Source organism: Somniosus microcephalus, chromosome 22 (assembly GCF_052327205.1).
Source record: "Somniosus microcephalus isolate GS21.2 chromosome 22, FLI_Smic_1.0, whole genome shotgun sequence".
NCBI classification, from domain to species: domain Eukaryota; kingdom Metazoa; phylum Chordata; class Chondrichthyes; order Squaliformes; family Somniosidae; genus Somniosus; species Somniosus microcephalus.
The window spans coordinates 66,079,827-66,100,078 of NC_141008.1; the positions used below are offsets into that span (position 1 = coordinate 66,079,827).

General features: G+C 46.1%; 1 protein-coding gene across 1 annotated transcript in view; it reads left to right on the forward strand.

Annotated features, from left to right (window-relative positions):
* LOC147102483 (EF-hand calcium-binding domain-containing protein 5-like) overlaps positions 1 to 20,252 on the forward strand; it is a 197,148-nt gene that overhangs the window by 21,836 nt on the left and 155,060 nt on the right. The window contains exons 4-5 of the mRNA XM_085965119.1: positions 16,337 to 16,389; positions 18,540 to 18,659. Coding sequence (XP_085821245.1) covers positions 16,337 to 16,389; positions 18,540 to 18,659 — 173 coding nt within the window. The remainder of the gene's footprint in view (positions 1 to 16,336; positions 16,390 to 18,539; positions 18,660 to 20,252) is intronic.

Here is a 20,252-nt window from a genome sequence, read left to right on the forward strand (position 1 = left end):
ACATCTGCAAGTTATCCTAAGGCCTCTATGTGATATCCCCATTCGCCAAATGACAGACGCCATAACTGCAGCAGTTGCCACCAGATTTTTTATGTAAAGGAAACTGATGGCATTAAAACTATTTACAAGACTTTTCACCCAAGTGACTACCCTTGTGATTAGTGGTGCTTTATTTTTCTCTTACATGTGCTCCTACGTAGTGCTACCCCTGTGGCTTCAGCAGATGTGGAGGCCCCTTGCTCACTTTCCTGCTGCACCTGTCTCGACACCTTTGGCGGGCGTCCTCTGGGGTGGCGAGCCTGTGAGGGCTCGCCAGCAGTCTGCTGCTCCTGCGGCTGTGCAAATCAAATCAAATCAAATCAAATCAACTTTTATTGTCATTGTTAGTGCACAAGTGCAGTACAACGAAATGTAGGCTTGCGGCTCCCGAGAGTGTACAATTTGGATTAGGACACTTAAACATTTCAACATACATTTGTACATATATATTAGCATAAATATGACCATAATAAAGTGCATCGGCAGATGTGCAGGCTTTAGTGTTTATTTGTGGAGTTCAGTAGGATGACAGCCCTGGGAAAGAAGCTGTTCCTAAATCTGGTCGTACGGGTGCGAATGCATCTGTAGCGTCTTCCAGATGGTAGGAGGGCGAACAGACTGTGGCTGGGGTGGGTAGGGTCTTTGATGATGGACCGTGCCCTCCGTAGGCAGCGTTTCTGATATATATGTTCTATGGTCGGTAGCCGGGTGCCGGTAATGCGTTGGGCAGTTTTGACTACCCGCTGCAGGGCTTTCCGGTCATGGGAGCTACAGCTGCCGTACCGTACCGTGATACAGTTTGTCAGGATGCTCTCTATAGTGCAGCGGTAGAAGTTAGAGAGGATCGGGGGTGACAGATTACATCCCTTCAGTCTCCTCAAGAAATATAGGCGCTGCTGGGCCTTCTTCACCAGAGAGGAGGTGTTGAGGGACCAGGAGAGGTCTTCCGTGATGTGGACTCCGAGGAACTTAAAGCTGGCCACCCTTTCCACCTCCGCCCTATTGATGTGGATGGGGGTGTGACTTCCGCCTTTGGACTTCCTGAAGTCCACAATTATTTCCTTTGTTTTCTTGGTGTTAAGGGCCAGGTTGTTGTCGGCGCACCACTTCACGAGATGCTGGACCTCCTCCCTGTAGGCTGATTCATCGTTGTTGGTGATCTGGCCTACTACCGTGGTGTCATCTGCAAACTTGATGATGGTGTTGGAACCATTAACAGCCACACAGTCGTGGGTGAAGAGGGAGTAGAGGAGGGGGCTCAGCACACATCCTTGTGGGGCCCCCGTGTTCAGGGTCAGGGGCGGGGGGAGGTGTGGTTACCTAATTTGACAGACTGGGGTCTGTTAGGAAGTCCAGGGTCCAGTTGCAGAGGGAAGTGTTCAGGCCAAGAGTTTGGAGTTTGGTGGCCAGCTTGTTGGGGACGATAGTGTTGAATGCTGAGCTGTAGTCTATAAACAACATTCTGATGTAGGTCTCCTTACCATCTAGGTGATTCAGTGCCGAGTGTAGAGCAGTTGTGATTGCATCCTCCGTTGATCTGTTTGCCCGATAGGCAAACTGGTGTTGGTCAAGGGAGGCAGGAACACTGGCTTTGATGTGGGCTAAGACCAGTCTCTCGAAACACTTCATTATGATGGGTGTGAGTGCGACAGGTCGATAGTCGTTCAGACACGTCACAGCCGATTGTTTAGGCACAGGAATGATGGTGGCTGTCTTGAAGCATGTAGGGACTACTGCCTGGGCCAATGACAGGTTGAAGATGGCGGTGAAGACATCAGCCAGCTGATCAGCACATTCCTTGAGTACCCGTCCAGGGATGCTATCCGGTCCAGTAGCCTTTCGTGTGTTCACTCTGCGTAGAGTGCCCCTTACGTCGGAGGTCGACAGAGTGAGCACCTGGTCTTCCGGGGGTGGCAAGGCTTTGGTAGCCAGCTCCTTGTTGTCCCTGTCGAAGCGAGCGTAGAAGTTGTTAAGCTCCTCCGGAAGGGAGGCATCGCTGACCGGGGGACTGGTGTTTTTGCCCTTGTAGTCAGTGATGGACTGGATGCCTTGCCACATGCGCCGGGGGTCCGAGTTGTTGCGGAAGTGATCCTCTATCCGCAGTGTCTGTTTCCATTTGGCAGTCCTGATACCCTTTTTTAGGTTGGTCCTAGCTGCTCTGTAAGCCGCCGCGTCGCCAGATTTAAATGCTGCGTCGCGTGCTTTCAACAGTGAGCGGACCTCTCCGTTCATCCAGGGTTTCTGGTTGGGGTATGACCTGATATTTTTGTGGGTCGTGACGACCTCGACGCAGCTGTTGATGTAGAATAGCACTGTGGATGCGTATTCCTCGATGTCATTGCGGGCAAACATGCCCCAATCAGTGCGTTCGAAGCAACCCTGAAGCTCCGATACTGCCCCCTCTGGCCATACTTTCACTGCTCTCATTGATGTTCTCTCTCTTTTGATGAGCGGTTTGTATGCCGGGGCTAGAAACAGGGAGAGGTGGTCAGACTTCCCAAGGTGGGGGCAGGGAATGGCCTTGTAAGCGTCTACAATGCTCGTGTAGACTTGATCCAGTGTGTTCTCCCCTCTCGTGGGGCAGGAGACATTCTGGTGGAATTTCGGTAGTACAGTTTTTAGGTTTGTGTGATTAAAGTCCCCCGCGACGATAAAAGCTCCGTCTGGGTGCGCAGTTTGTTGTTTGCTGATGGCCCTGTAGAGGTCCTTCAGTGCTAGTTTGGCATTAGCGTGTGGTGGGATGTAGACCGCAGTGATGATAACATTCGTGAATTCCCGAGGCAGGTAGAAGGGTCTGCACCTTACCATGAGGAATTCCAAATCAGCCGAGCAGGATCTATCAATTATATCACTGTTGGTGCACCAGGCATTGTTGGTGTAAATGCACAAACCGCCTCCCTTGCTCTTACCGGAGTCTGCAGTTCTGTCGGCGCGGAAGACCGTGCGTCCTTCTAGTTGTATGGTGGTGTCAGGGATGCCATTGTTCAGCCAGGTTTCTGTGAAGATCATGGCGCAGCATTCCTTTGTCCTTTTCTGTGTGGTGAGATCCAGTTTGATCTCCTCCATTTTGTTCTCCAGTGACCTGACGTTGGCCAGGAAAATACTTGGGAGGGAGGGTTTGTGTGGGGCCCTCTTCAGCCTGTTTTGGATCCCTGCTCTCTTACCCCGCTTCTGCTTGCGTTCCCTGCGCGGTCTGCGCTGACTTCCGGCTGGGGAAGGACGCCACGCTGGTCCCGGGGGTCGGGCGATGTCGGGAGGCAGATCGATGTCGCCGAATTTAAGCTTCACACAGTCGGCCCCGATGTCTAGGAGCTTGAGACTCCTATCTCACTGGGGTGCGGGGCTCTGAAGTGGCATGGAAGTGTGAGCGCCTGGAGAGGAGCCCCCACTTCCTTCAGGTGTGCCAACAACCTCCCTCTCATGGGTCAGCTCCCCCTCAGCACCTGCAAGTGGCTGGAGAACACCTTGCTGCACATCAGGGGGGCCATGGGAACCCGTCTCAGCATTGGAAGTCCTGCTCAGAGGGACTCCCATGAAGGTCTGGTTTCGGTGCTCCATAGATGCCCATCGCTCCTCAAGAGATGCCATTCTATTCAGAGCACTCACCATGTTTGACACCCTGGCGACTATGCTCCTCCATGGCCGCAGCCCTCCTCTCCTCGGCTGCAGCCAGCATTGCCACGGAGGTAGCCATCCTTTCCGTGGTGATGCTTTGATGCGCCAATGACTCCAATAAGGCTCTGCTCATGCTCGCCATGGACTCCTCCATTCGCTCCACACTCGCAGCGACCCTGGAGACAAAACCTGCCAGATACTCCTGCATTTGTGCATGGAGATCCATCACCTCCTGTCTTGCGGATGGACCCAGAGGCATAGGGTCGACATGCAGCTGAGCTGAGCTGGCAGAGCCCTGCGCCCTCCGACGAGGACTCTCCACTGCTGTCCCTGTCTCCACAATCTGCTGATGCTCACTTGTGAGCTGTGATACACCAGGTGACAACTCTACTCTATGTCCCGAATGTCCCACCAAGGTGTGAGTGTCTGCGCTGGTGCTGTGTGTGCTTACTTCTGCTGACGCTGTGCCCTCAGAGGTTGGAGCTTCCTCTGAGGAGTCTGTCTGCAAAGCCTCTTCCTCCTCGGCACTGGCGACGGGGGCTCCGGATGGTCCTGTGGGGGAGTAAAGGAAAGAGTTAGAGATGTGATGGCAAGGCTACTTGCACATTGGATTTGGCATATGCTCATAAGCCCAAATGATGTGGCTTCAGAATCATTTCAGCAACTCATGCTATGTCAATGAGAAAGATGGGGAACTATTCTGTCACCAGCTTGCGGGCTTGCTCCGGTCTCTTCTTCCCCAGCATCCACAGGCACGTCAGCCCCAGCAATCTCGAGCACTGCTTCCTCCAAGGGGCTCAGGTGGGCGAATGAGGGTGGTCCTCCTCCGGTCCTCGCACGCTCTCGCCTGTTGTGAGCTCTCTTTTCCTGCAATGAGAGAGACAAGTGGAGTTTGAGTGAGAGTGCAGGAGTGAGTGTAGAGATTGCATAGCATAGATGCTTAGAAGGAGAAAAAGATGTTGTGAGGCTGCAAGACCAAGGGCCCTCCCTGTGTGTTGTCAGTTGTGTTCCAAGCATCAGAGTGAGAGGCAGTGTGAGGGCTACATGGTGGAACAGTTATGTGAATGTGAGCATAGAGAGATAGGGAATGGGTAAGGGTGCATGGATGTGACTGTGAAGTGGGATGTGGAGGAAGAGATTGCTGAGGCTGAGTGCTGTTGGGGAAAGGCAATGGGGATCAGGTTGAGGGTGATGGAAACTTCGTACTTACTTTCCCTGTGCGGTGAAGGTCGTGGAAGCGCTTCCTGCACTGCAGCCAGGTGCGACAGGTGACTCCCAGAGAGTTGACCTCTGCAGCCACCTCCATTGAGGCATCCTTGGTCTCTCTGGGAGGCCTCTTCTTCCCTGAGCGAGGGTACAGGACCTCCCTGTGGGCCCTCACCCCATCGATCAGTGTTTCCAGTGACGTTTGTTCGAATTTGGTGGCTGCTCGGCCTCGGCCGCTGGCAGCAGCTGGTGTAGGCTCCTCTGCCATTGTGCAGGAGTGGTTGAGAAGCCTGCAGAGGTTGAGAAGCTTTCTGGACACTTTAAAAGCACCACGAATGATGACATCATACTGTGGGGCTTTCTGACTGGAAATGGTCAATTAGCAAGGCTGCCCAAATGCTGGGAATTAATTGGCCACTTGAGGGAAAATTGCGTGCAGCTGGCTGATACATTTTTTTGTGTCAGAAACCCCACATTCGGGGAAACCCGACCATTTCCCACACAAGCCAAAAATCAGGCTCTTTGTATCTGTCTTCACGGTAGAAGACACTAACAACATCCCAATAATGGATAATCAAGGGGCCACAGGGAGGGGGGAACTAAAGACAATCACTATCATTAAGGAAATAGTACTAGGTAAAATAATGGGACTAAAAGATGACAAGTCCCCTGGACCAGATGGCCTGCATCCCAGTGTCTTAAAAGAAGTGGCTGCAGAGATAGTGGATGCATTGTTTGCAACATACCAACATTCCCTGGATTCTGGAGAGGTCCCAGTGGATTCGAAAACCACAAATGTAACACCCCTATTTAAGAAAGGAGGGAGACAGAAAACAGGAAACTATAGACCAGTTAGCCTAACATCTGTTGTTGGGAAAATGCTGGAGTCCTTCATTAAGGAAGCAGTAGCAGGGCATTTGGAAAATCATAATGCAGTCAAGCAGAGTCAGCATGGTTTTATGAAAGGGAAATCATGTTTAACAAATTTGCTGGAGTTCTTTGAGGATGTAACGAGCAGAGTGGATAAAGGTGAACCAGTAGATGTGGTGTATTTGGATTTCCAGAAGGCATTCGATAAGGTGCCACATAAAAGGTTACTGCATAAGATAAGAGCTCACGGAATTGGGGGTAATATATTAGCATGGATAGAGAATTGGCTAACTAACAGAAAGCAGAGAGTCGGGATAAATGGGTCATTTTCCGGTTGGCAAACGGTAACTAGTGGGGTGCCAAAGGGATCGGTGCTGGGGCCTCAACTATTTACAATCAACATTAATGACTTGGATGAAGGAACCGAGTGTAATGTAGCCAAGTTTGCAGATGATACAAAGATGGGTGGGAAAGCAAGTTGTGCAGAGGACTCAAAGAACCTGCAAAGGGATATAGACAGGCTAAGTGAGTGGGCAAACATTTGGCAGATGGAGTATAATGTGGGAAAGTGTGAGGTTATACACTATGGCAGGGAAAATAAAGAAGCAAATTATTATTTAAGTGGATAGAGATTACAAAATGCTACAGTTCAGAGGGACCTGGGGGTCTTTGTGCATGAAACACAAAAAGTTAGCATGCAGGTACAGCAAGTAATCAAAAAGGAAAATGGAATGTTGGGCTTTATTTCAAAGGGGTTGGAGTATAAAAGCAGGGAAGTCCTGCTACAAATGTACAAGGTATTGGTGAGACCACACCTTGAGTACCGCGTACAGTTTTGGTCTCCTTATTTAAGGAAGGATATACTTGCATTGGAGGCAGTTCAGAGACGATTCACTAGGTTAATTCCAGAGATGAGGGGGTTGACTTATGAGGAAAGGTTGAGCAGGCTGGGCCTATACTCATTGGAATTTAGAAGAATGAGAGGTGATCTTATTGAAACATATAAGATACTGAGGGGGCTCGACAAGGTAGATGCAGAGAGGATGTTTCCCCTCGTGGGGAAATCTAGAACTCGAGGGCATAGTTTCAGAACAAAGGGTCGCCCTTTTAGAACTGAGATGAGGAGGAATTTCTTCTCTCAGAGGGTCGTAAATCTGTGGAATTCTCTGCCCCAGAGAGCCGTGGAGGCTTGGTCATTAAATACATTTAAGGTGGAGATAGACAGATTTTTTGCAAGATAAGGGAGTGAAGGGTTATGGGGAGCGGGCAGGGAAGTGGCTTTGAGCCCAAGATCAGCCATGATCTTATTGAATGGCGGAGCAGGCTCGAGGGGCCAAGTGGCCTATTCCTGCTCCTATTTCTTATGTTCTGATGTGTATAACTGAGCAACGTGCTTGTTCTATTTGTGTCTTATTTAAAGCGTTAAAGCCTTGCACTTGCTAATGCCGGCCCGGACTTTATCTGATTGACTAGGTTGATATTTGTGGCTACTTGTGTGATTCTTCGGTGTCATTAGCATTTTAATATAAAAACAGAAAATGCTGGAAATACTCAGCTGGTCAGGCAACATCTGAGAGAAACTGAGTTAACATTTCATCAGAACTCTGATGTTGAACTTAAGTTCTGATGGAAGGTCACTGACCTGAAACGTTGGCCCCGATATTGACAGGGACAGGTTTTTCGAGCTGGGTCAGAAGAGATTCGGTCGGGAAACTCCACAGCGAGTTTCTTTCTTTTTCGACAGGTTCCCTGTCTAGAAGTCAGCTTAATTGACAGGTTTGGCTCCCATCAGGCGGGGAGCAGTAGCGGGTAGGAGGCCTGCAGCTGCTAATAGGAGCATGGGGGGTGGGGGGTCTGATCCCGACCCCGAGAAGGGGCGGGGTACTGATCCCGGGAGGAGCCTGATCCCCAATCCTGGGTCTTTGGATGGGGGTGGCAGGGGGCTCTGATGGCAGGGAAGCAGGGAGCTTGGTGGGCTGGGAGGAGGAACTCCTGCTCCTCCTGGCCCACAAGCAGTGATACAAGGGCACTTACCTTTACCCCGGACCTGTACTTGCCTCCCTTGAGCTGCAGGATTTCCCAAGGCCTGGGAAACCCGACCAGCCAGGGTTAACCCTGAAAGAGAGGTTACATGTGAGGATCCCAGCCAATGTTCCCTTTAAGCTGTGCGGTCGCACAGCGCTCTGCAGCTCCTGTGCAGCCGGCTCACCAGCTTTTAAATAGGACAAAGCGCGCATGCGCCACATTTTGAATGGGCCGCGAAGCCCCTTAAAGGGGCCATGCATCCCAAAAAAATTAAAGGGAACATTGCTACCAGCCTCATTATAATATTTAAATTGCCAACCTGCCTCCTGGAAGCGGGTTGGCTGCCTGCCCTGTCTTGTCTCTGTTAAACCCAGAAATAAGCAGGTTGGGGTCAGGTTTGAGATTTGAAAATTTTTTACATCTCACCCGACCCCAACCCACCCATTATGGGGGTTAAAATTACCCCCATTAACTCTGTTTCTCTCTCCACAGATGCTGCCTGACGACCTGAGTGTTTTCAGCATTCAGCATTTTCTGTTTTTATTTCAGATTTCCAGCATCTGCAGTATTTTGCTTTAATTTTAGTGCATTTTAATATATTGCTTTGAAAATTGTTTCATGTTCGGTAGCTTAGTGGTTATGCTCGTGATTTCAAATCACACCATGGCAAGTTGTGAATTTGACTTTGTGGGCTAGTACCAGAAAATGAGAATGAAAACTGCTGGATTGTCAAAAAGACCCAACTAGTTCACTAATGTCCTTCAGGAAAGAGAAAGTGCCACCCCTACCTGATCTGTCGTAACTCGAGTGGTTCATTCCTAATGTCCTCAGGGCAACTTGGGATGACATGACTTGTTCAAGTATCTAGTGGTGGGTAGACAAATATTAAGTTCTGATGCGTTACCTTTGCTTGAGATGTGAGGGGAGAATTTTGCCGGTACCGGTTTTGGAGGTCGGGAAACGCTCCCGCCTCCACCTGGCCATTGCGCTATTTAACCTCCTTAAATGCTCGTTAAGTGCCTCTCTAAGCCTATTTTGAGAGGCTCTCCTGATTTCTCCAGCATTTTGACGTGCTCCACGCACCTCCTGAACCATGCCAGGTAAACCTGGCTGGTTGACTCATGGGTGGCCTCCTCACAGCAGCAGGTCTAATAAGACATCGTTTATTGCAGCAAGGATTACTTGCAGGTGCCAGACCGTGGCTTTAAAAGGTATCTGAGCACTTTTAGAAGGCCTTCCGAAGTCGGAGGTGCTGCAGCTTGAATCAATCAACTGTGGGACCTCCTTGGAAGCCCCGCTCCCCACTTGCAATGAGCGCTTCCCCAAAGGAGGCATCTACAAGCAGCATGGGAACCATTCGTTTTCTTTCTGCTTGGACCTCAGATGAGGATGAGGAGGAGGATCTGGAGGAGGAGGAGGAGCAGGAGGAGGAGGAGGAGGAGAATCTGGAGGAGGAGGAGGTCAGAGCGCCGGTGTGTCGACCAGCAGTAGCGGCAGCACGCGAGCACATGGCTGCCTGCGATGCAAGTGATGAACTTATCATGGCCACATTTGCATAGGTTGCCCAAGTTGACACATGTCCTTGGCTCCATCCTAGGACATAATTGACAATGGACATGACTCTCTGGCCTCCTTTCACTCAGGCCACCAACCTGACAATGCAAGTGTGCCGGTGCCTGCAATGTGGAGCTGCCTAAGGTGAAAGAACAGATGGCATAACGCCAACATTTTGGCTTCAAATCACTTTAATACTTTCCAACAGATATGGCATTTCATCAATACACAGAAATATGCTCCCAATTTGCACACAGATCTGGAGGTTATATCCCTTGCCAGCTGTACCCACACAGCCTTGGTTTCTTTGGCAGGCCCCTTCCTCCGAGATGAGTGGAAGAGCACCTCCCTGCTAGCTGTCATCCCCCGACAAACAACATTTGCAGCGCCTCATCCGAGAGCCTCGGGGAGGCCCTTGCCTTGGAATTGGACATAGGTTTCTCAAAAGATGTTGGAGGTGGTGCAGAAGACGCAGAAATGCTGTGGAATGAGCCAAGGGAGCAAGAAGTCATAAAACCAGACTGGAAAAGTGTTGTCAACAGAGGCGAGTTTCAGTCCCAAAACACTAATTGAGCGAGGGCATCCCACACCTCTGAAATCAAGTGGACAATCAGGGGAAAATCGCACATTTTTGAAACCTATCAGTGGAGGTGAGTTTCAAACCCACCCAAACTGAAACCCGCCTCCATCTCGCCTCCAGTGGGAAAATCGCCCCCTACATTGCTGGAGCACAGCCAACCAGCAGCAAAGTGAACTGACTGCCTTCAATTTTCTGCTGTCAGCTCATTTCAATAATTTATCATAACTGCCTCTCCTCTGGCCTTGTGCCAGGAGCAAGCCTAATGGGAAAGTGGAAAATATGACAATCACTTTCAATTTAAAGGAATGTGTACACTTAAAGGTAAATGGCTGCACGTGGGAGGTGAATATTGATTCAGCCTTTATCAAGGATCAACATTCATTTTAGATATTTCTCAGCTTTGGCCAATGGCCGAAGGAGAACAGAGATGTAACAAAACATAAATGAAGTGTAAGTGAAAGGAAACTCAGTGTGGAGGCACAGTGGGAAAGTGATGGAGCGGCACAGCATCTAACTCCTTGGATAGCCAACTGGACGTGCAGAGGAGCTGGTGAATGAAGGGTGGCCTTGTTTGGTACTTCAGTGCACCAATCCATGGTGGCAGGCTCAATGCTGTGTATAGTACCTGCAGGACCCGGGAACAGATATATAAGAAAATGGCACACTTAAAGGAATCTGAAAGGAAAGACTACACAACAGTATTGTGTATCTGACAGTTGGCCCAAGACTAAATGCCAAGCTGTTCCACATTTACTGCTCACTCCTACCAAATCCTCATACAACCTTACAACTCTTTAACTGCATCTCATGCATACCCATATATCAGTACGACACACCTTCCAGATGCAACATGCAATTGAAAACTTTGCCACACTCGCATCTTCTAAGGCCTTAACACCTCGTCTTTGTAAAACGACCTAACTGTATGATGCACAGTCACTTATTGAGAAAAGCAAACTACTGCAGATGCTGGACATCTGAAATAAACATTAACTGACACCCAGGTTTGCACGTCTGTCAACAATAAACAGGTGTGCCTTCAAGTTTCAGCATCCTAAGACTACCTTTCTGCTTGTAAAGCAAGATGGAAACTTGAGGACACATTCCGCAGCCTGGAGAATGGTCTGCCTGGCCAAGGGTAGGTGGCAAAGGCACATCTTCTCTGATACGCCCAAGTAGTTCTGGCAGAGTCTGTGCAACTCACCTCAGTTAAAGGTAGACCTCCCTCTGATCATTCCTCTGGATCCTCTCTTTGTTCTCTAGCTGCCTGTGGGCAAGAGGAATTCTAAAAAGAATTCCCATCCTATACAGAGGGAGCTGGTACATAAAAATAAGCTAAAAAAAATCAGATTAAACTGAAAACTAGCCCAAAATCGTTAAACACGATTTGCCTTTAACAAATCCGTGCTGGCTTTCCTTAATTAATCCATACTTATCCAAGTGACTGTTAATTTTGTCCCTGATTATTGTTTCTAAAAGCTTCCCCACGAACAAGGTTAAACCGACTGACCTGTAATTGCTGGGTTTATCTTTACACCCTTTTTTGAACAAGGATGTAACATTTGCAATTCTCCAGTCCTCTGGCACCACCCCGCTTTCTAAGGAAGATTGGAAGATTAAGGTCAGTACATCTGCGATTTCTTCCTTCACTTCCCTCAGCGTCCTAGGATGCATCCCATCTGGTTCTGGTGACTTAGCTACTTTAAGTACAGCCAGCCTTTCTAGTACCTATGTATCAATTTTTATCCCATCCAGTATCTCCTCTACCTCCTCCTTCACTATGTCTATGGTAGCATCGTCTTCCGCGGTGAAGACAGATGCAAAGTATTCATTTAGCACCTCTCCTCTGCCTCCATGCATAAGTCTCCTTTTTGGTCCCGAATTGGCCCCACCCCTCCTCTTACTACCCGTTTACTATTTATATGCCAATAGAAGACTTTTGGATTACCTTTTATGTTAGCTGCCATTCTATTCTCATACCCTTTCTTTGCCCCTCTTATTTTCTTTTTCACTTCTCCTTTGAACTTTCTATATTTAGCCTGATTCTCAGATGTTTTCTCGACCTGACATCTGTCATATGTGCGCTTTTTCTGCTTCATCCTACTGTCTATCTCTTTTGTCATCCAAAGGGCTCTGACTTTAGTTGCCCTACCTTTCCCCCTAGTAAGAATGTACCTCGACTGTACCCGAACTATTTCCTCTTTAAAGACAGCCCATTGTTCCATTGCAGTTTTGCCTGCCAATCTTTGATTCCAATTTACCAGGGCCAGATCCGTTCTCATCCCACTGGAATCGGCCTTCCTCCAATTAAGTATTTTTACTCTAGATTGCTCCCTGTCCTTGTCCATAGCTAATCTAAACCTTATGATACTATGATCACTGTTCCCTAAATGTTCACCTACTGACTATTGCTCCACTTGATCTATCTCATTCCCCAGAACCAGATCCAGCAATGCCTCCTTCCTCGTTGGGCCGGAAACATACTGATCAAGAAAGTTCTCCTGAACACACTTGAGAAATTCTTCCCCCTCTCTGCCCTTTACACTATTACTATCCCAGTCTATATTAGGATAGTTGAAGTCCCCCATTACCACTACTCTATATGTCTTGCATCTCTCTGTAATTTCTCTGCAAATTTGCTCCTCCATATTTTTTCCAGTAGTTGGTGGCCTATAGAATACACCTAGTAGTGTAATGGCATCTCTATTATTTCTTAACTCTAGCCATATAGATTCTGTCCTTGACCCCTCCAGGACATCCTCTCTCTCCAGCACTGAAACATTCTCCTTAACCAATACTGCCATACCACTTCCTATCTTTCCTTCCTTATCTTTCCTGAACACCTTATATCCAGGAATATTTAATACCCAATCCTGCCCTTTTTTGAGCCAGGACTCCGTTATTGCCACAACATCATATTCCCATGTGGCTATTTGCACCTGTAGCTCACCAACCTTGTTTACTATGCTTTGTGCATTCACATACATACACTGTGAACCTATCTTAGACCATCCTGTGTTCTCTCTTAGTCTGACCCCACCTAATACTTTACAATTTCTTACTTTAGTGCTCTCTGTCTCTCCCAATCCTTTGTGCCCTTGTTTCCCCTTTCTAATGCTACATCCTGGTGCCCATCACCCTGCCAACTTAGTTTAAACTCTCCCCAACAGCACTAACAAACCCCCCTGCGAGGATATTTGTACCGGCTCTGTTGAGATGCAGCCTGTACAGGTCCCACCTCCCCCAGAACCGGCCCCAATGCCTCAGGAATCTAAAGCCCTCCCTCCTGCACCATCTCTCCAGCCACGCATTCATCTGCTCTATCCTCCTATTCCTGTACTCAGTCACGTGTGGCACCGAGAATAATCCAGAGATTACTACCTTTGAGGTCCTGCTTTTTAATCTCTTTCCTAGCTCCCTGAAATCTGCCTGCAGGACCTCATCCCTCTTTCTACCTATGTTATTGGTACCGATATGGACCACGACCTCTGTCTGTTCACCCTCCCCCCACCTCAGAATGTTCTGCAGCCGCTCAGTGACATCCTTAACCCTGGTACCAGGGAGGCAACACACCATCCTAGAGTCACGTCTGCAGCCGCAGAAACACCTGTCTGCTCCCCTAACTATCGAATTCCCTACCACTATTGCATTCCCTATCTTCCTGCTCCCTCCCTGTACAGCTGAGCCACCCGTGGTGCCGTGGACTTGGCTCTGGCTGTACTCCCCAGAGTAACCATCGCCCTCACCAGTACTCTTGACCCTTATTTGCATGTTTACAAATCCACCCAAATATCGGAACAGACCTCAAAACAGCAGTAAGTTGGCGGGACTAGAAGCCGCTCCATTTTGGTTCTGCTACCAAACAGTGAAGTAGTGAGATGAAAATCAGCCCCATTAACTTTTGAACACAACAATCACTGTAGCAATGTTGCCTTTGAAATTTGTGATCTGTACTTCGAGTGGAGCTGAGGACATCTTGACCAAATGCTTTTACTCCCCAGGAATCAATTATTTGCCCCATCTCAGACTTGGTTTATTCTGCTCAAAATTTGAGAATGCATTTGAATGAGAGTTAAGGATTAACAGGTTTGAAAAGGGGTGTAGTACATTTATCAGAAGAAAGAAGTACTGACCAATAGGCAGAGGGAGCAGGAAATTCTGTGGGAAACAGATAATTTGCATGTGAAAAATAGACTTTGCAGGATCTTTTCTTGTTTCTCTTCCCTAGTTTTGGATGATTTAAGAAAAAAAAAATCATCTACAATGGGATGTTTTTGATTTTTTTACCCACTCTCTTATTGCTGCCCCCCCAACTCTCAATTCCACCCCTGAAACAAATTTAAGTATTTTAGTAAGCAAGTGTCATAGTGCTTGCAGTGCTGACTGAGATTGTAAAGATCTTCTTCACAGTGCATTAAGAAAGATAGAACTTGCATTTATATAGCACCTTTCATGACCTCAGAATGTCCCTTGTTACATTAAGACTTGACTATTCCAACGCTCTCCTGGCCGGCCTCCCATCTTCTACCCTCCATAAACTCATCCAAAACTCTGCTGTCTGATGTAAGCAAACTACTCGGCACTCGGTCTAAGCGTTAAACAAAGCTTTAATCAACTGTTTTACAACATGGAGGTCTAGTTGTGTCCTTCACTAGTTCCTGTTAAGAATGTCCTGCGCAAGCTGGGCCCGTGCCCGAGTATTTATACTCTCCCTGGACAGCGCCACCCGCAGGCCGCTCAGTATTACTTCATAAGTCATGAATGACTGATTCATGTCACTGCCTGTATCTTAACTCGCACCAAGTCTCGCTCATCCATCACCCTGGTGCTCGCTGACCTACATTGGCTCCCGATCCAGCGACGCCTCAATTAAAAAATTCTCATCCTTGTTTTCAAATCCCTCCATGCCCTCGCCCTTCCCTATCTCTGTAACCTCCTCCAGCCCTACAACTCTCCGAGATCTCTAAACTCCTCTAATTCTGGTTTCTTGCACATCACCGATTTTAATCGCTCCACTATTGGCGGCCGTGCTTTCAGCTGCCGAGGCCCTAAGCTCTGGGATTCCCTCCCTAAACCTCTCCACCTCTCTACCTTTCTCTCCTTCTTTAAGACGCTCCTTAAAACCTACCTCTTTGACCAAGCTTTTGGTCATCTGTCCTAATTTCTCCTTATGTGGCTCGGTGTATTTTATTTGAAAACACTCCTGTGAAGCGCCTTGGGACATTTTACTATGCTAAAGGCGCTATATAAATTTGTTGGTTAGGAGGCAAGGGCTTGAACATCTCAATTGTCTCCCGGTGCTTCACATGAAATCTGGTTGATAGGCTGACAAGGCAACCTGCTCCAAGGCTGCTGCCAGTGCCATTCTGAATCATATCTTCGGATTTACAAGAGGTGGTAAATTTATCAAAAAGTAATGACTTAATAGGCAGAGGGAGCAACTGTTACACTCAGTAACTCCACCCCTGTCTCTTGAACTAAAAGTTGAGCAGAGTGCAGACACTGAGACAGTGGTCTTGCAATGATTCTCCCCTAACTTTTCTTTCCCTCCCATTTATAACTGCAGATAATTGGCAATTTCTGGTGCGGCAAACCAAACTTGCACCCCAATCACTCTGGCACTGTCGGGGTCAGATTTCCTTTGTGTGCTTTGTGTAGTGAAATCATAAACACATTTGGATTTCATTACACAAGGGAAAATTCGGTGAGGCTGCATTTCCAGATCAGAGTTTTGCAAGATGGAAGCACAGGCTGGAGATAGGGCTATAACTCTACAGCTTCAATTCTCTGACCCACCAACTCCTGTCCAGCGATATGTTGCTCCGGAAGCACAGCCTCACTGAATTTTCCTACAGTGAAGAGAAGGAATTTCTCACCCTCTGTGCGCTGATTAATCAGCTCCACTGCAACATTTACTTCACTGTCCACTCCCTCTTGTACAACTTGTTTTATTTCTTAGCCAGTGTTCCTCTCACAAGTAACTGCTCTGTTGTAAGATGGCGGTACCTTACTAATTCCTATGGAATTCGATGGATAGTGATCAACAAATTCAGATTGGGAAGGCTAACACGCTAGTTCAGGAGAGGAGGAGAAAATAAGTTTAGAATAGGGGATGAGAGAAATTATTTTAAAAAGCCAGGAGATCACCAGCAGCGTGGGTTGGAAGTCAAAGGATAAAATGGGATAAAGGGATAGATAAAAACACTTCTTAAATGGATGTGTTAAAAATACACCACTGGGCTGGTGAACAACACTGAAGGAACACACTAGGAACTATGAACAGAAATATCCAAAATAATCAGATAACTTACAGTCTGGTATTAGCAAGCAGAACACAACTGACCACTTCAAATAGGGCACAGATAGCTCATTGTGAGAGAGAATAGGCCCTCTGTTCAGTGATATGTCTGCATGTTTTCAATGTAACTTTTTTTATCACATTCATAGGAGGCATGAAAACCATGTTTCAGATGCTGAAGTACTTAAGATTTAGGGTTTTGGCAAGAAATCTAGGCTTATTCCTTTTAACAAAATAAAAAGTGCTTCAACAGGTTTTTGTGCTCATCCATGCTGGAGAAATACACTTTTCTCCGTTTTTTCTTCTGCCATCACTATCAAGTTTTCCCTGGGCAGCTATAACATGGTGGGTGTGGTTCATACTTTTAAAATACTATTTCACATTCAACGGTTTATACAGCACTTCCCACGAGTAGTTCGCAATGCCTGCTATAAGGAAGAGTACATCTTAGGTACTCTGCCCTTGTGGAGGTTACTTGGCCCAGTCCAACAATTAAGCAATTCTAATAAATTGCGTACCTGACTTTACATAGCTTTACGCCACATCTTCAGTCTTCTCAGAATGGCAGAATATCAGTCCATACTGGTTAAAATAGCTACAGTAACCAATTAAACAACACAATGAAATAAGCAATAATCGTACAGGACAAAACAATATTCGCATACATATAACAGGCTGTCCTCTAAAGCATCAAACTGCTATGACTACTTTTCTCCAGAATTAATTTTGATTTTTAAAAGGTGTCTCCAAGACTCCGCCTACATTGATCTTATAATTCAGATTCCAGTACTCAGATCTGAAATGATCTCTCCTCTGTCAGCCAAAGCGGGCAGCTTTGAAGCTCAAATTCTCTTTGACGCAATGATTGACTATAAAAGAAACGATACTTTGAAAAGTAACAATTATGCTATTCTTCCTTATAGTACTCTAAAATTAAAATGAATATACAATGGGGCAGATTTTGCAGTCAACGGCGTACCTACGGAGTACACCGCCTTCATCTGAATAGAATATGAACTTACCTGATGGGGACCCCTCTTTGTGAACTTGCTCTTTGATGCTGCATACTCAAGGGCAGTGTAATGGCCCACGGATCCCGGAGCGCAGCGTGTGCTGAAGCGTACCTGGGATCACGTGGGCCTGGTGGAAGTGCGAGTTTCCTCTTGACAAATATGTGGGAACCAGCATCAAGCTTTTACAGTTAATTGTTCAATGGGATATGATAACTGGTACACAGGGGAATAAAGTTACAGTGTTAAGTTGGACATGATAACTAATACAAGGGGGAATAAGGCAACAGAGGAGAAATGAGGGTGCAGATTGGCACCTGACCCGTTGACTCCACTCACAGAACGGGCACGGTCAATGATAACAGCATTTTACAGTGACTTTAAAAGCTTTAATGTCAGGAAATAAGATATAAATATATAGTTAGGTTTAGCATTTTGTTCTTTATGTGGGATTTAGTATCGGTTGAATTCAGATTGCCCCTCCCCAAAAAACTGGCGAAATGACAGCACCAAGCTTCAACATCAGGATTTCAATAAAATACGTAGACAAATCAAACTAACAATTTCACTTTTATGTAAGTTAAATACATGCCTTTTGAGGTATCCCTTTACGCTGATGCAAACAGGCTCTGAGAGTACGCCCTCATACCCACCACAAATTCTGACCCAATATTCCCAAAACACTTTAGAATGCTAATGCTGAACTTTACCGGGGAGCTCAGTTTGTTTATTCAGCTGTGACAGCCAACAGTCAAACATATACAGCAGTTATCTCTCACACTATGCTCTCATAAATTTATATTTCATCTCATCTTAAGTAAACACCAGATCAAAGCATCAGGTAAATGGACTGTCAGCCATCTTGAATTCTATAGAAAAATGACAGGAGCTATTTTTATTTTAGTTATATACAATTTAAAAAATATAGACAACCGTAAAGACATATTTTCCAGTTTCATCTCAGTTGGTTTACTGCAATGTCACATCCACTGTTTTACATGTGATGTTTCTGTTTGTCACATCTTTCAACGTTTCTAAGTGAGATTGGCCGATTTAACAGTGTGTTCGGAGCAGTTTGGTGCTATGAACTCATGATGTCAAAGAAACTGGCTCAAGATTGCCTTGAGAAGTTAATTTAGAAGCCTAACATCTATCAAAAGGCAAGCCTGTCCATCTGTGGTGGATTCGAAGCCAAGTCCCAGAGATGAAGCTGTTCTTCAGAAATATATACATCTTAATTTATTCTAATATGGACATAAAAATAATGTATATGGTTTTTAGCATTTAATTAAACAATAACCATTGTACAACATTTCTTTCATCTGCATGTAATTCATTGCAGACCTCTATAACGGTGTGCTTGTCTGTTTCTGTGTACTTCTATATAGACGTGAGATATGACAAGGAATTGGAGGAGATAGATACGACAGGACAAATATTAAATGAAGAGGAGTTTGTAACGGTGAGAAATAGTTCTCTCAGTCTATTAAATGAAACCCATTTGAGCCCATTCTTTTTAGTGCAATATATTTCAAGCATTTTCAACAGCTGGGATTTGGTCAGTTACTGTTTAATAAACTGAGTGCTATTGGAACACTGGAACTGTTGTTCAAACATATTAACTTAAAATACTGGTCGAGCACTATTACACTGTTTTTAAGAAAATTATTTATTATGTTTTTATATGCATGCTAAATTTTCTAGTGACATTTACAGTACTGCTCTGCATGATGTCCCTATCCTTGTGTAGAACTGTTTGGAGATCATGCTCAGCATTTATTCTTTCTTAGAAGAATATATCTAATTGGAAAATGTTCATACATGATTGATATTGCTTGTTCTAAATCATATTTTTAATAATGGCTTCTTTACTTATGTTAGCAACTAAATAAGGTTTTTCATAGATAATTGATTAAGATGGTTGTATTTTGCTGATATTACTAATCTCATTACTGTACATGAGCAATGTATAGTGAACATCTTAATCCTGATAAGTGGCTTCTTGCTTACTGAAACTGTCACTCCCCTTGTCAGTGTAGCTGATGATGATTAACATTGAAAAATTAGAAAATGCTAGTCGATCTCCAGTGGCATTGCTCATGGTCAAATTTTTTTTTTTTTTAAATGAGGCAAAATTTCCATGGGGCTCCCTGATCATCCACTGTATCCTCAGCAGAAGATTCGCGGAAACCCTGGAAAAATGGCCGCTTATGTCGTTTCTCCGGGGTTTCTGTAGATCTTCCAATGAAATTGCGGTGGACCAAGATCGGAGAATCTCCAGATAAATTCCTCAAGTTTACTGCTCATAATCAGTTCCTTTATTTTGCACAGAATAGCGATATGACTACCATCTTTAGCTGTCTCCGTTTGTCCCTACTTTCTAATTCTTTCTGTTTCCTACTTATTCTCTCCGCCTTTGTCTGCCTGTCTCTCACACACTTTCATTGTTACCTCTGAATCCCTGAGTCTTTTGTCACTCCCTCTTCTTTTGCATAAGTTCTTCCTTCTTTCTGTCTGCTCTCTTCTGTATAGGGTAGCTTTTCCTCTCCAGATTCATACCAGGTACCTGACAGGCACAGGTCTACTGTGTCTGTGAGGAGGCAGCTAACCAAATGTTTCCTCCCTTGTGCCATTTTCACACCCATTTGTCTTTTAGGGTTTTCATCTCTTCTCTGACTGGTCTTTATAAAATTTTAGCTCTTTTCTGAAGCAATCAATATGTATACCAAAATAAATAGAAGGGAGGGAAGGGAGCAAGTGGCAAAGTCTGAGGCATACTTTAGGCTGCGAGGGATAGAAGGGAATAAGCTATGAAGTCTTGACCTGGAGCAGAACCTCAGGCTGGAGAACAGAGTGGCACTGAAGCAGGTATAGCAGGAAATCGGAGATGAGAGCAAAGATCAATCACACGAGCTCCAAATCAGGAGCGAGATTCCTAGGAGCAGGGCTTCAATGGGGAATGAGAGGGAATTGAGTGAAGCCTGTAAATCAGGACAGAAGACAATCACATCATGGTTGAAGCCATGAAGGTGTATTGAAGTATGGGGCTTGGGGC